This window comes from Halyomorpha halys, unplaced genomic scaffold (genome assembly GCF_000696795.3).
Source record: "Halyomorpha halys isolate HHAL.00 unplaced genomic scaffold, Hhal_1.1 Scaffold134.1, whole genome shotgun sequence".
Lineage (NCBI taxonomy): Eukaryota > Metazoa > Arthropoda > Insecta > Hemiptera > Pentatomidae > Halyomorpha > Halyomorpha halys.
The window spans coordinates 188,790-202,712 of NW_027107159.1; the positions used below are offsets into that span (position 1 = coordinate 188,790).

Consider the following 13,923-nt stretch of genomic DNA (forward strand, 5'->3'; position numbering starts at 1 on the left):
ATTTTATTATTTAAAAGTAAAATTTTTAATTTTTAAAAATGAAATATAAAAAAAAATGTGACAATACTTTTTTAACCCACTTTGTAACTTAAAAAAAAGTTTTGAAACACGTAAAAATGAAAACAATATTTTTAAAAATATAAAGATTAGTTTTGTTCAATATTGGGATGTATCATTCTGTCTTTAACAATGAAATGTTCATGAAAGGATTTCTGTCAGTACGATATAAGATCACTAAAACTATCGGTAATGGTTACATGGGAACCATTGTTATGTTGTTATAGCTAGTTCCCGTTATAATGTACATATCTTTCTCATTCATTTAGTAACGAATCAGTTTAACTGTCTATTTATTTTATTATTCTAATTCTTGTATCATAAGTTTAGTTCAATGTGAAAACTTCATCATCCATCATGACTCTTTTAAAAAATAAAGTAACTACAACTGACCACTTAACAGGTTGGGAAGTAAATAACCTAGAAGATTAGTTTAACGAACTTCACTTAGATGTTAAAAACCACTTAAACGGGAACTTTTCCTTCCCTAATACATCAAAACGTTAGATCATTACTAAAACATTGGGATTAATGTATTTTATCAACAAATGCACTTCCTTTTGATCAAATAATATTAAGTGAAGTCAATATCAAAGATGATGTAGTTGATTTATATCGCTAGGCTATAGTGAGATTAAGAAATAATATCGAAGGTGGAAGGCTTATTGTTTGTTATAAAGATTCATTCTAGATAAAATTATTAAATATTAACTCAGTTCATTGTAAATTATAAGAGTTACAGTTTATCCAAATATCAGTTTTACTAATTATAATATTTCTGACCATGAAATTACTATTTTATCCATATATATACCACCTCGGACAAAAATCAAAAACTGTATCCAAGAGTTGATTGAATTGATTTATATAATTAGTATTTTATGACAGATTTTACATTACAAATTATGTAAAGTTTGATTGTTTCAATTTACAATAGATAGATAGCCTCGGTGCAATGAGTTTAAATGATTAAATTATGAGTTTTAAATGATACCGTGAGTTACGCTTCTTTCTGTAAGAACTAAATACCAACTATGTTAAAATAGGAACTTTGAGCAATTCAATGCAATTAGTTTGAACGCAACTGGTCAAATATTGTATTACGTCTTTCCTATATGGAGACATTTGTAATTAGTCAGCTGTATTCGGCTTTTGTTTCTGAAATGGTTTTTGAGAACAAGTTTAGTGAATAAATCTTTATTTACTCGTAAATGAAAGTTTCAAACCATCAAGAATAAGACGGCCGTTATGGTAAGATTATCTAATTTTCTACGAAGTTTTTACATTATTATTGTATCCCCTACGGCTCTCGACGTATTGATAAAGCTTCTCTTATTTTTTCCTATACCTTTGTACAAGGATATTATGTTATAAAATTATTTCTTATATAAATACAACAGACGAAATTGTATTAACAAACTTCATTCATTAAAATAATACATTTATTAGAAGTACTTATTTAAAAAAAAAAAAACTTTTTAAAGAAAACACTCCAAAAAATAAATCCGTCGGACCCATGGATGTCCGTTTAGAGATGAACTTAGATTAAAAAAGGTTATAGTATATTAGTAGGCCATTTATTAAAAACTATTAATGATAAGTGGTCACAAGTAATTTATTTCATTACCTATGCAATATCCCTACTTTTTACTTATGTATTTGAGTAAGTATAAAATACGTATTAAACAAATTATCGATATTTCCATAAAATTATATCGGAGTATTGTTGCAAATATTCGATATCAATATTGCAATAATGATAAATATCGAAATAAATATGTAATTATCAAAATAAAATATTGATATTCCATTTTTAAATGTTGTATTCAATTTCCTAGTCTTTTTTTAAACAAAATATCGATATTTCGATAAAGTAACAGAGAAATATTGCTGCAAATATTCTATATCGATATTACAAATATAGAAAACATCGAAATAAATGTGTAATTATCAAAATAAATTATCGATATTTCCATTTCAATATCTCTATATAATATCAAAATAAATATGTAATTAACAAATTAAAATATTGATATTCCATTTTTAAATTTTGTATACAATTTTCTAGTCGTTTTAAACAAAATATCGATATTTCGATAAAACAATATCGGAATATTGTCGCTTATATTCCATATCGATATTACAACAATACAAAATGTCAATATTCCTATTTGATACACATACCAGGCCGCTGAAGACGAGGGCGTACACAGAATCAAAAGTAGGGGGGGGGGGGTTGCAAGCTATAGTAAATCAGGTTGTGACATTTCAACACGGAAAGGGGAATGAAGCTAAACTTTTAAGAAAATTATATATAATAATAGCAGTACTTTATTAGTTTATTAGTTACTTTATTATAATAATTTGCTTGAAAAAAAATTAAATAATTTTTTTTTCACTTCTAGGAGGAGGGGAGAGGGGAAGCATCTGCCCTCCTGGATACGCCAATGGCTGGAGATCCTCAAGTGTCCTAAGGACTTTTTTTTTCCCCGATCCCTCTAAAACAGAAAATAATACGTGAATTAATAAATTGTATACAAATTAAATACAACCTTTTTCTACCGTTAGTACTTGAAGGTATCCAGTGAAATACGTATCTGAGGTTTTGATGTGTTCATTCTTTGAGAACTCTGGTTAACAATTTGGAGGTGAGGGGCATCATCACACAGGGGTGTGATGTTTGGAGAATATAGAAGAAACAAATAATAATTAAAGAAGAAAGATAATAAATAAATGATAATAATAATAATTAAGAGATAGAAGCCGAAAAGTAGTATGGGAGGGGGAGGGAGTACAAGGGAAGAAAGGAATTAAGATAGGGTGATGTTGATAGGGTTTTGGGCCCTTCCTACCCTGCCACCTCGCAGGAAGGGGATGGGGTAACTTTCCGGAATAGTAGATTGAAGGAAGCAGGGAGGCTATAAAAAAACTTTAGACTGCCCACAACTAGCACTTTACACTACTTCGTTATCTAAACAAAGAGACAAAATACTTGGGACTTGCGTTGGACAGACGACTGATTTGGAAGGTGCATGTGACAACTTTGACAAAAAGATTGAACAACCAACTTTTTTTAATTCGACGTCTACTACATCATAAAAATAAATTATCACTTATTTATAAAATTAAAATATACTACATGGTGCTTAGACCAATATGGACTTACGCCACTCAGGTGTGTGGTTTTAACGATTTTAAATAGTAGTCAAATAAATACCTTCTAAAGGGGTGAGTGTATTCTGGATCGCCCGATGTTTTCAATTCTCAGAAGATGGTAAGCATTAACTCACTGGAAAATTTACGACTACGCCACTACACAAAATCCAACAAGAAGACTGAAACACTTCTGAAGCAGGGATCTGCTACATTACGTGGATGTACTTTGTCAGGAGTATCTTTATTGGAAGGTTTCTCCCGCTCACTAATTCATACGGAGGTTGTCTAAGGATTTACAAATGTACACTACATGCCAATAAGCAGATGTAAAATTATAAAATTAAGAATAATAATTGAGTTTAATACCCTTATGAATTCCAACTGATTGCGGAAATATAGCAAAAGACTCCCCAAATCAATAATTGTGTTTTTTTGTTTTTTTTATATTTTATAAGTAAAAAGGTCGTTTTTTTTTAAATTTAATTATTGGAAATGAAAAATACTTAAATAAATTACCTGATTTTTAAATATTTTCTGAGGGTCCCTACTCTTGGTTCAATTTCTCAATTTTCGGCTTAGTTGTCCTTTTTTGACTTCTATGAGTTGGGAACTTTGCTGCCTTGGCGTCTTTTCAAAATTCATTAGAAATTTCATTAATTAAAGAAAAAATTGTTGTATCTTGTTTACTATTTAAGTTAATTAATAATATATTTGTAAATACTATTTTATAAACATAGGCAAAACAAACTTATTTAGGAAAACGTAAATTATTTTTATTTATACATTACATTATAAATATTCTAGAAAAGGAAAGTAATGTTAGAGAATTTTCTTTCTCTAAAATCCATTCAGTTGTGAAGATTACAAAGTTTTATCACAGCATTATTCTAATGATTTAGCAATTTCTCCAATTGTCTTGGCATTTTATTTATGATTATATTACTCCCTCAGGATTTTATTTTGTCTTGCAATTGATACAAAATTTATTTAAGAACAATGGAGATTTATTTTGCTTTGTGATCTCAAGTTGATTACACAATTTACGGTCTTCTGGGTCTATAAAAAAGTGACCGTAAAAATGTCCTATTGTTTTCGTCGTTCCTTATATCTTAAGACCTCTCTTTCTCCACACCTAATGAGCCATTCAAAATGAAACTTTAAAATTATAAGTCCTGGATAGTAGTAGATAAGAGAAATATTTCCAAGAAAGACCTCATCGCTCAAGGTCAGAGAAAAGGGCATTGTTACAGTTTATTGGGAGGAGGAAAGTCTTAAGTTCTCAATAATTTTGACCAAATATCTTTACTATATTAATTTTGTTAATCTCATTAATTAATTAAGTCTCAACTATGTATACTAATTTTCCTAACTTAATTATAAAATATTTTAATTTTTTCCACTTTTTTGAACTTGAATCTTTTACTTTAAACCTGTTGAGTATGTTGTCACTTGACAAGTGGATTCATTTTTTTTTCATTCAAATACAACATTGTGTCCATTAATTTCCAATTTCCAATTTCTGAACCTCTCGGGTTTTGGTATTGTATTTTCTCTTTGAATAAAATGTTTTAATCTAGTTTTCATAGCTAAAAGTAGTTTCTCAAATCACCCAAGTTTTCCACTTTTGCCCCTCTTTCCTTCTCTATTCTTTTCTTACCCATATTATTAGTTCTGTTCATCAGATATTATTAATGTCATATTTTTTAATTACTTCTTTTTATTACTTAATTTTATATTTTATTTCATTATTCTAGTATTTTACTTACATATTTCTTTAGTTACATATATTTTCTTTCTCTTTGTTTTTTCCATAACTTTAATTTTCAAATTATTATTATCAACTTAAAATATTCGTATTTCGTTGTTTCTTTGCATTATATAACTAAAGTTATAAATATTTTCATTTCCCACTTCTTTCATTATTTTATTTTTATCTATTTTCGTTCTGTAAAATTATTTACTTTAATCATTCTATATATACTTATATTCATTGGTTATTACCTTGTTTTCTGTTCTTGGCCCTGATGAGCCCTCTAGAAGTCCTAATCGAAACATCGGCCACTAATAAATAAGTTTTAAAAACTTATTTGTATTATTCTCTGACCTCATCTCCAATTATCTTCTTCTCCACATATATATTATCCGCAGTTCATCCATTTTCTCATCATCACCCAAGTTATTGTTTTTCGAGATTATTGTGGGAGGGTGGGGGTAGTGAACAGTAGGTCTCTGCCCCTCTCTTGGTCGAAGTCTTTGGTGAAACTTTTCTTGAAAAATTGTAAAATAACTGATTCATCGGTATATAAACGTACTGTTCATCCCTATTGATAGATTTCCTATATTTTATTAGCTATACCGGCCTATCTTAATTTTTGTTGTTTATTAGGTTCAATGCCCTGGTAATTTAACTAGGACAAGAAAGGTGGTTTATCTAGTTGCCCAAGTTTTCTAGTGAGTGTTCTGAAGTTCAAGTGTCGTGCTAAGTTCGACAATTATTATGGAGAATTGTAGTTGCTAAATTTACTTTCCCAGAGTACAATTGAACCTGCAAGATTTAGCTTAGATGCATCGGATTGTACAATATTTTAGTAAAAGTTAAATTCTTAAACAATAGGCCGAACACGTGCGTTAATCAACGTGATTGTTGAAGATTCATTTCTATAGCTATTTATTTTTCCTATCATATAATATAACGGAAGAGGAATAATTTTATGTCGTTGGATTAAGTAAAATAAATTAAGGGTTAATAATAAATTATAAACAGAGTTTAACGAAATTGAAATCAACGGTCTATTTGTAAACTGTGATTGGCGAGCGTGGCGCAGCGGTTGGCGCCGACTACAACTAACACTCGTTGGAATTTCGACATCTGTTTGAGGTACTAACCTGAGCCAGTGCGAAAATGGCGACGGTCAGGGATAGTGATATCTCTCTCTGGCTTCACAACAAACTCGGTACGTCTAATGATTCTTGGACTAGCGGCTCTATATGTTCCCAATTGAATTCTGAAGTGTTAAGGAACATTAAGGACTGTTTCCCAGACCTCCAAACACAAGTTAAACTGAAGCTTTTATTATCTTTTTTTCATATTCCACGACGTAACATAGAAGAAGTAAGTTTTTTTTTCTCTTAAATAACTCTTTTATTAAGTATATGCTCGTGTTTTCTAAAAATTGTATTTATATAGTGGCGAGTTGAATTAGAAGAAATTGTTGAAGTTGCTCAAGTTGACAGTGAACAGTGGGTCTCAATGCTGGCTGAAATGATGAAAACATTGCCATCAACAGGCTCCCTAAATACAGTAATTTCAGAAAATGAGCAAAACAAAAGGATATTTTCAGATCTTGTTAGTGAGTTGCGGAAATTAGGTAAGGCTTGCATCTGTTGACTACCTTTGTTTACTTTAATTTTTAGTTTTTTACTAATATAAAATTCTATTTTTTTCTAGTCCGGAAACAGACCGAGATGAATCTTTTACCTCTTGAGTGCCATTATTTAAACAAATCAGCCTTAAATAATCTTGTTGGACAGCTGGTAAGATTTCATTTTTTGACACTGCTTTTAAAGTTCTACTAGATTTAAGTAATTATTGAGAAATCTTGAAAGCAATCTATTTCTGTTAGATTAGGTTTCTATTAATCTAACCACCTCATACATAGTGGATTACAAAATAGTTTATGTTAAGCTGATTTATGATACTTGTGAAACTCCTGGACGTAATATAAAGTTGTATCATGTAAATTATAGTCAACCCATCAAGTAACACTAGTCGCATGGAAGGCCAAGTGCCATGTGTTAGTTTTAGGATTTTCTTAATTTCAACCTCGCATTAAAGAACATGAATAGTTAAATTTGTTATTTTCTTTTTTTTTTTTTTGGGGTGGTGACAATGTGTTAGACCTTAAGTTTTTTTTTTTTTCAATAATAAGTTAAAATTTTATCTTGTTTTTTCTTCTTGGATTGTGAACTCTTTGATAAATTACTTAATTTTCCTGCTTATTTTCAGCTTAAAATTCAAATATCCTTTATTTCTTAGATATAGCTATTATAAATAAAGAGGAAATAAGTGTTAATATGAAAATAAATGTTCAAAAAGTTTTATTGTAGAGAGGAAACACTTTTTTTTTTTTTCAGAAAACTTAACTAAAACATGTCTGCCAAATACACAGTGCAGTATAACTTCCTAATTTTGTCTATCTTTTTATTTTATCTCTTTTATTATAACTCCGTATATTATTTTTTGAAAATTATGTTTTGAAGTGATCATGTTATTGGAGATTTCTATTTGGTATGTAATTACCTATATTTTGAGGTTAACGATTTATCATTTAAGAATAAAATCTTGTGCCGGAGCCATAATCCTTGGTCCTGTACCTGTTGGCTATTCTAGTTAATTCCTGTCATGTCCAATGCTTCTTTGACAGCACCATCCCTAGTATTTCTCAGCCTTCCTCTTGTTCTTCCAACGACTCATTTGATACATTATTTTGGCCATTCTTTCCTGTTATATTCTTTTTTCATAACCACCGTAGTCTATTTTCTTATAAAAGATGCAGTTGAATGTGTCAGAATGTAGGTTTATTAAAGCAATTAAATTTTTGCTTGGATTAGCAAAGGTAGTTTACAGAGTTTGATAAAATTTATATTAGACCACACTAATCACCAGCCTTGAACCAAATTAGACAGGTTATTTTTGAAATATATGTGTATCAAGGAAAATACATATGCGAAATTACTGTATGGAATTTCCTAAAATTTATATAATCCGTGACTTTAGTAAAACTTTGGGCTGAACTGGACATTGGATGTATGCTTGTGAAAATATTACATGATATTTGATAAAATTGAAATTAAATCATTTTTACACTAATCCCTTTCTTTCTTTCAAATTTCGACCAAATCGTATGAGCCATATTCTAAATTAGGTGTGAAATATAACATATATCAATTACCTTTCTTATAAATATATGTCTCTTGATTCCAATTAAATTAACAATATATTTTATTTAAAATGATTGTTTATCTTATGCTTTCATTTTATTTTAATATTCAATTACTTAAAAATTTGTAGCCCGGACCAGTCAAGCATTTTACTTTGAAGAGAAAGCCCAAATCTGCTGCATTACGGGCTGAATTACTGCAAAAATCGATTGATGCTGCTAGTAACTTGAAGAAGAGCGCAGCACCTACTGTACCAGTCAGATCAAGAGGAATGCCTAGGAAGATGACCGATACAAGTAAATTAACTTGCGAGGACGTTTTATTCAGTGTTTTAAATTATATTGTTACATGTGTTTAACAATTTGAACATTTTCTGATTCTTTAGCTCCTCTGAAAGGAATACCAAGTAGGGTACCATCTGGAGGATTTCAGTCTGGGATGAACAGTTCACTCATGTCCAGGCCTACAATGCCTCGCAGTACTCTCCCACGTAAGGATGGAGGGATAAAATTGCTTGATATTAATGAACAGCCAATGGCATATGCCCAAGCAAAGAAGAGAAAGAGAATGCAAGGTAAAATCACTATGCAATACAAGTTACTATCTCTAAATCTTTACTTCTAAATCTGATGTTGCATCATTACACCATTTTATTTAGTTTTTAAAAAGATTTTTTTTTACTGTTGGGGATATTAAGATATTGAGTCAAATATATATATTTTTTCTTTACACAATATCCTGTGTGGTCAATTTTTATTCTCTTCAATTCCACAGAAACTGTTTCTATTCTTGTCTTCTTCGCGACCATAAAAACAACTGTAGTATTCTATTATGTATTTTTGTTATGGTGTCATTACTTATCATGCAGACATACTGATTTCAATACAAACTGTAATTTGCAGAACTGGAGGAGGCTGCAGCACAGAAAAAAGCATCTGCAGAAGCAGCGACATCTACACCAGATTACGCTGCTGGCTTGGCTCCCCCTTCATCTGTAGCTCCAGCAACACCTGCTGCAGCACAGCAAGTAGAACAACCTGCAATACCTCAACAACCACCATCATATGCTCCAGTGATCCCTCAGCAATCTCCTGCAGGTAAATTGGATTTGTCTCTAAGGGATAAGTATTCTGTCATAGAGAGCTGCTGGGGTTTAAACAAAGTCTTTGCATTTTTCTGTTTTAATCTCTAAATGTAATTTGTGGAAAAAAAAATTATTTATTCGTTATATTTATCTGTTATATTCTTAGGTGGACCTCCTTCAATTTTAAATGTGCACTAACATTGTTTTTTTTTCATATCATTTCTAATTGAGTTATTTAACTTTTTCTGATTCATTACATATTATCTTTTTTAAAGATTTTTAATGAAAATGTGATATATTAACTTTCTATATTTTAAGTATGAGAATGCTACATTTTCTAACCAAGTTATGAGTAATGTTTAAGGCAGAGCTAACAAATTTTTCTTCATGATCATTACTCTAGTTATAGTTGATTAATTATTTGGAAAATAATTCATTTATTAATCTTCGCAGGTGTAAACAGCATTACACAGGGAGTTATGGCTTCAAGCTCTGTGCCTAACCAACCAACCATTAATCTAGTTCCTGTTGCTATGGCCAAGGTAATACCTACCATGAATTCTGTTGGCAACGCATCCAACAATATCCATCGATGGATTCCTCATCACTTCCTTCCTGTACCTGTTCCCTATATTCCAGTAAGATTCCATTCCTTCCAAAGATTTCATCCCATCCATTCCTTTGACATTATATTAATATTAGTATCTAATCAAGTAAAAATGAGCAATGTTACGTATTAAATAAATATTACTCTGCTACTACTACTACTAATTATTAAAGTATTTGTGAGAAGAAGGTCGGGGGTTGCAGTCAGGGAGATACACAAATAAATGAACTTATTTATTTGTGCCGATGTTTCGACCTGAATTTCATGCCTACATCAGGGCTGAAAAACAAAACGAGATAGTGTTGTGATATCATCTATTTAGTTATACATGCTGGTAACTATTTTTGCTTGGTTTAATGTATTTTTATGCCTGCTATCTACCGGATGAGATAGTCCCCAGTTACTTTAGATGACATCTCCGCCTAAGCCAATAAGTTTCTAAATCTTTTTTAATTATTTCTTCTTTTTCCCCCAAACTCAGATATCTCTTCTCTTTTGTTCCTTCCTTATTAATTATTGCGGACATTATATATTTGTTTTAGCTTATTACTTTTACCCATCTCTGTTACTGTACATCTTTGTAGCATATATTTTGTTTTCTTTCTTGTCCATTGTATCATGTGTATCATTTTTTTTTTTCACTCATTTCATTATGTTGATTTAAATTGTTTACATTATTTTTGATATTACTTACATATCTTATTATATTAATTCCATTAACAACATAATTCATTCATTTACACTTTCTTCCGCACCTTTCATTAGTTTATTTCCTTATTTACTTGAACAATGTTTTTTAATAATTTCTTTTTTTTTATCAGTTATTTTGTATAATTCATACCCCTAGAATATTATATTTTATCTTCTATTAATACCAACTACTCTCTACATAATTTGATATGCATATTTTTAAGTTTGTTCTTATTTTCTTTTTCTTTTTATGTTTCTTTGAATTAAGTTTTTCATCTTGTATAGTTTTTTTAGTCTTGAAATTCAGGTTGAAACGTTGACTCAAATAAATATATTTGGTTTATTAGAGTATCTTTGCTGACCGCAGCCCTGACCATCTTCTCATATTAATCTACAGTCAACTATTAAGACCTCATTATTTCTATATATTGTTATTTATATGAATAGTTGGCATCTTCTCCAAAAAGGTGGTGAGGATGAGGGCGAAGATTAATTAATACAAAACCAGTTTTTACCAATCTTAAAGCTAGTACATTTTTTTTTCTTATAACTAAGAGATAGGGAAAGAATTGCAATTGGATCAAAATTTCACGCACAATTTTTAACAAACCTAGGTGTTTCAAAGCCTACTAAGTCCAATAAAAAGTATTTCCGACCTTTGGTCTTTGCCACCTTTATCTTTTGAACAGGGGTATCAATTTTGTAGATTTTTTTAGTACATTTTCGGATCCTGATGCCTATTTACCAAATCAAAGACTTTGAGCACTATTGCCAAAAATCATTTTTTTCAAGAGACTGTAATGCCTAAATAGGTCTAATGAGCTTGTTGAAAGTTGCGTACATTTTGTTTTCTTAAAATCCTTTTAATGTTTCATATCGCTGTCTCAGTTCAATGGTGTAACATCTCAAAAAATTATTATTTTAAGATATGAATGTAATCTTAGAAATAAGGGTAAGATCTGTACAGTTCAAAATTGTAATATCTCGAAATATTTTTTACTTAGATTTTATGACATGTTTTACTATGAATCTGTTTTATTATTATCTGATAATATGTCACACATATATTACATCCCTGAAAAAAGCTAGAATAAAAGTTATGGTGGATTTTTAATTTTACTTGAGCATAACTTAAAATAAAATATTATAGAATCACTTGAAAGGTAGTTAAAAAAAAAAAAAAATTAGACTAGTATTAGCAAAGATTTTTGAGCTTTGTACTATGTTTTAAAAAGTATCATAATTTTTTTTTTTGTTTAAGGCTGAAATAGTGAATCAAGTAGAACCAGAGAGGAGGCAGATAGTTACCACAGCAACTATTATACCGACCAAACCTCCTGAAGAAAAGACAAAGCTTCTATTAACGGTAATTTTATAATATATTAGTCTTGTATTGATTAGGAAAGGAATCATCACATTATTCTTTTTGATAATATTTCATCTGATAGTGTATTCATTTTAAACTATATTATTATTATAATATTTTATCTGATAGTATGTTAATTGTAATTTTATACTCAGCTAATTTCAAATTTTTGGTCTTTGTTCTTATAGCGAGATCAAATCTTAGAAGCACAGAAAATGTTTGAAACTGCCAACAAGGTTACAAGACCAGAAAAAGCGCTGATTTTAGGTTTCATGGCTGGTGCTCGAGGTGAGGAATTGTTGATAATAATTTGAGTATTTTTTATTTTTTCTTCTCTTTTAGGTCTTCTCAGTTAAAATTCTGTTAATTAAACAAAAATTCATTCTTTCCCTGGAAGGTTTTTTTTGTAAAATTTTATATTTTTAGGGTAACAATGTTCATTTTATATCAATTAACTCTACCACACATCACCTCAAATAAATAAAAATAGATTGATCACTTAAAAAATACAGAAATCATTCAATTATGTTCCATTTGCTTAAATATACTTTAATAGTACAATGTAGTGCGAGTGTGGGAGTAGGTAGCTCATTGTTCAGGCAATGGACTACTTACTCTAAGGACCCAGGTTCGAATTTGGCAGATAATTATTATGTAACCATTGTTTGAGAGTGGTTTATATCAGAGTTAGGCAACTATCCAACTAATAGCTAAAATTGCCATAGATACGATATTTACTTATTAATGGTTCATTCATGAGTAAGGGTCGTATCCATGGCAACTTTAGCTATAGTTAATTTTTGTCCATTATTTTATCAAGTATTATTGATTTGGTAAATAAAAAAAGAAAAAATTGTTTGAAGGATAGTTTTGTATTTGAGACTGTGTGATTTATATACGACAAGGGCAATTAGCCTGCAAGACAAAGACAATTAAAATGAGTTGTGACAATTCAATGATAGAGGTTCTCTCCTTGAAAATGTCCAAAGAGCTGAAATATTGGAAGTTTTTAAAATAAAAATTTGAGAGAAATTTAGATCATTCAAGTTGATGTTATTTGTTTTACTTATTCGTTTACTTACCTCAGAACCTCATTATTATATTCTTGGAAAATAATTAATCTTCTTGTTAATTTATTTATATTAGATAAAAAAAATTGTATTTTTAGTATAAAAATTGTAGTATGTGTTTCACTAGCACCTTTTGCTGCACTATATTCCAATCTCTTGCCATTAGTCACAAAACATACCTATACCTTCAGTTTGTCCAATTTTAGTTCAATTATTTTTTATTTTTTTTAATCGATTTAATTTTTTTAATACTTATGTTATGATTGTTACGATGTTATGAAGTTTTACTGATATAATTATATTTCTTTTTTTAGAGAACCCTTGTCCTCAACTGGGAAATATTGTCACAATCAAACTCAGCGAGAACAAACTAAGCCCCGAAGATGTGATGTATATAGATGGTACTCCAGCTACCCAGAAGGTCGTCGAAACACATTTTCAGATGAACTACAATACAGGAGAATGGAAACTCATGAAAAAGTACAGAGATGTTTCATAATAGTAGCCTCATTTTTGTTAAAAGTGTAAATTTTATAAAATTGTTGTTAATATTTAGAACTTTATGTAAGCATATGTTCAGTCCATTAGGTTCCATCTAAAGAGTTCCGTTTTTTGTTTGAATTCATAATGAATTTTTTGTATTTTATTTATTATTATTATTATTTTGTAAATATAGGATTAAGAAATAAAGATCTCTTTTTTTTTTGTGGTAAAATATTTTCTATCATGATTTTTTTTTTAATTTAATAAACAATACAAAAAAAAAAAAAGAGTTTGTTACAAATGTATGTTCAATATACAAAGGGTAATACTTTATTAAGAAGTTAATAAAGTCATGTGCGGAGCTCTTTTAGTTGGGGACCTTAAAACATGGATAATGTAAATTTATGTAAATGAATTAAGAAAAAATTTATAAATTATTTGCAAATTTGGCAAAGATTTTAAATATATA

At 29.6% G+C, this 13,923-nt stretch overlaps 1 protein-coding gene and 1 long non-coding RNA gene across 3 annotated transcripts; one reads left to right on the forward strand and one right to left on the reverse strand.

The window, feature by feature from the left end:
• Positions 1-2,449: 2,449 nt before the first annotated feature.
• LOC106678332 (uncharacterized) lies at positions 2,450-5,902 on the reverse strand. Its single transcript, XR_001342745.2, has 3 exons — positions 5,215-5,902; positions 3,730-3,840; positions 2,450-2,555 (listed from the first exon to the last, which is right to left on the reverse strand). It is a non-coding gene; the product is annotated as an uncharacterized lncRNA (long non-coding RNA).
• Positions 5,903-5,904: 2 nt separating this feature from the next.
• Nelf-A (Negative elongation factor A) lies at positions 5,905-13,833 on the forward strand. 2 transcript variants are annotated; one of them, XM_014416783.2, is made up of 10 exons: positions 5,905-6,325; positions 6,401-6,581; positions 6,662-6,747; positions 8,285-8,450; positions 8,540-8,728; positions 9,057-9,251; positions 9,692-9,876; positions 11,797-11,901; positions 12,090-12,189; positions 13,286-13,833. In XM_014416783.2, the coding sequence occupies exons 1-10, from the start codon at positions 6,116-6,118 to the stop codon at positions 13,468-13,470; spliced, it is 1,602 nt and encodes a 533-aa protein (XP_014272269.1). In that variant the 5' UTR covers positions 5,905-6,115; the 3' UTR covers positions 13,471-13,833. The 2 variants fall into 2 exon arrangements, with proteins under 2 accessions (XP_014272269.1, XP_014272270.1); XM_014416784.2 differs by having other exon boundaries at positions 9,692-9,780.
• Positions 13,834-13,923: the final 90 nt, after the last annotated feature.

Bases quoted from the DNA above. Each gene is read 5' to 3' on its own strand.
- Nelf-A (XM_014416783.2), top strand. From the start codon at position 6,116: ATGGCGACGGTCAGGGATAGTGATATCTCTCTCTGGCTTCACAACAAA. The intron at 6,748-8,284 runs GTAAGATTTCAT...AAAAATTTGTAG, and splicing joins ATAATCTTGTTGGACAGCTG to CCCGGACCAGTCAAGCATTT. The intron at 11,902-12,089 runs GTAATTTTATAA...TTGTTCTTATAG, and splicing joins AGACAAAGCTTCTATTAACG to CGAGATCAAATCTTAGAAGC.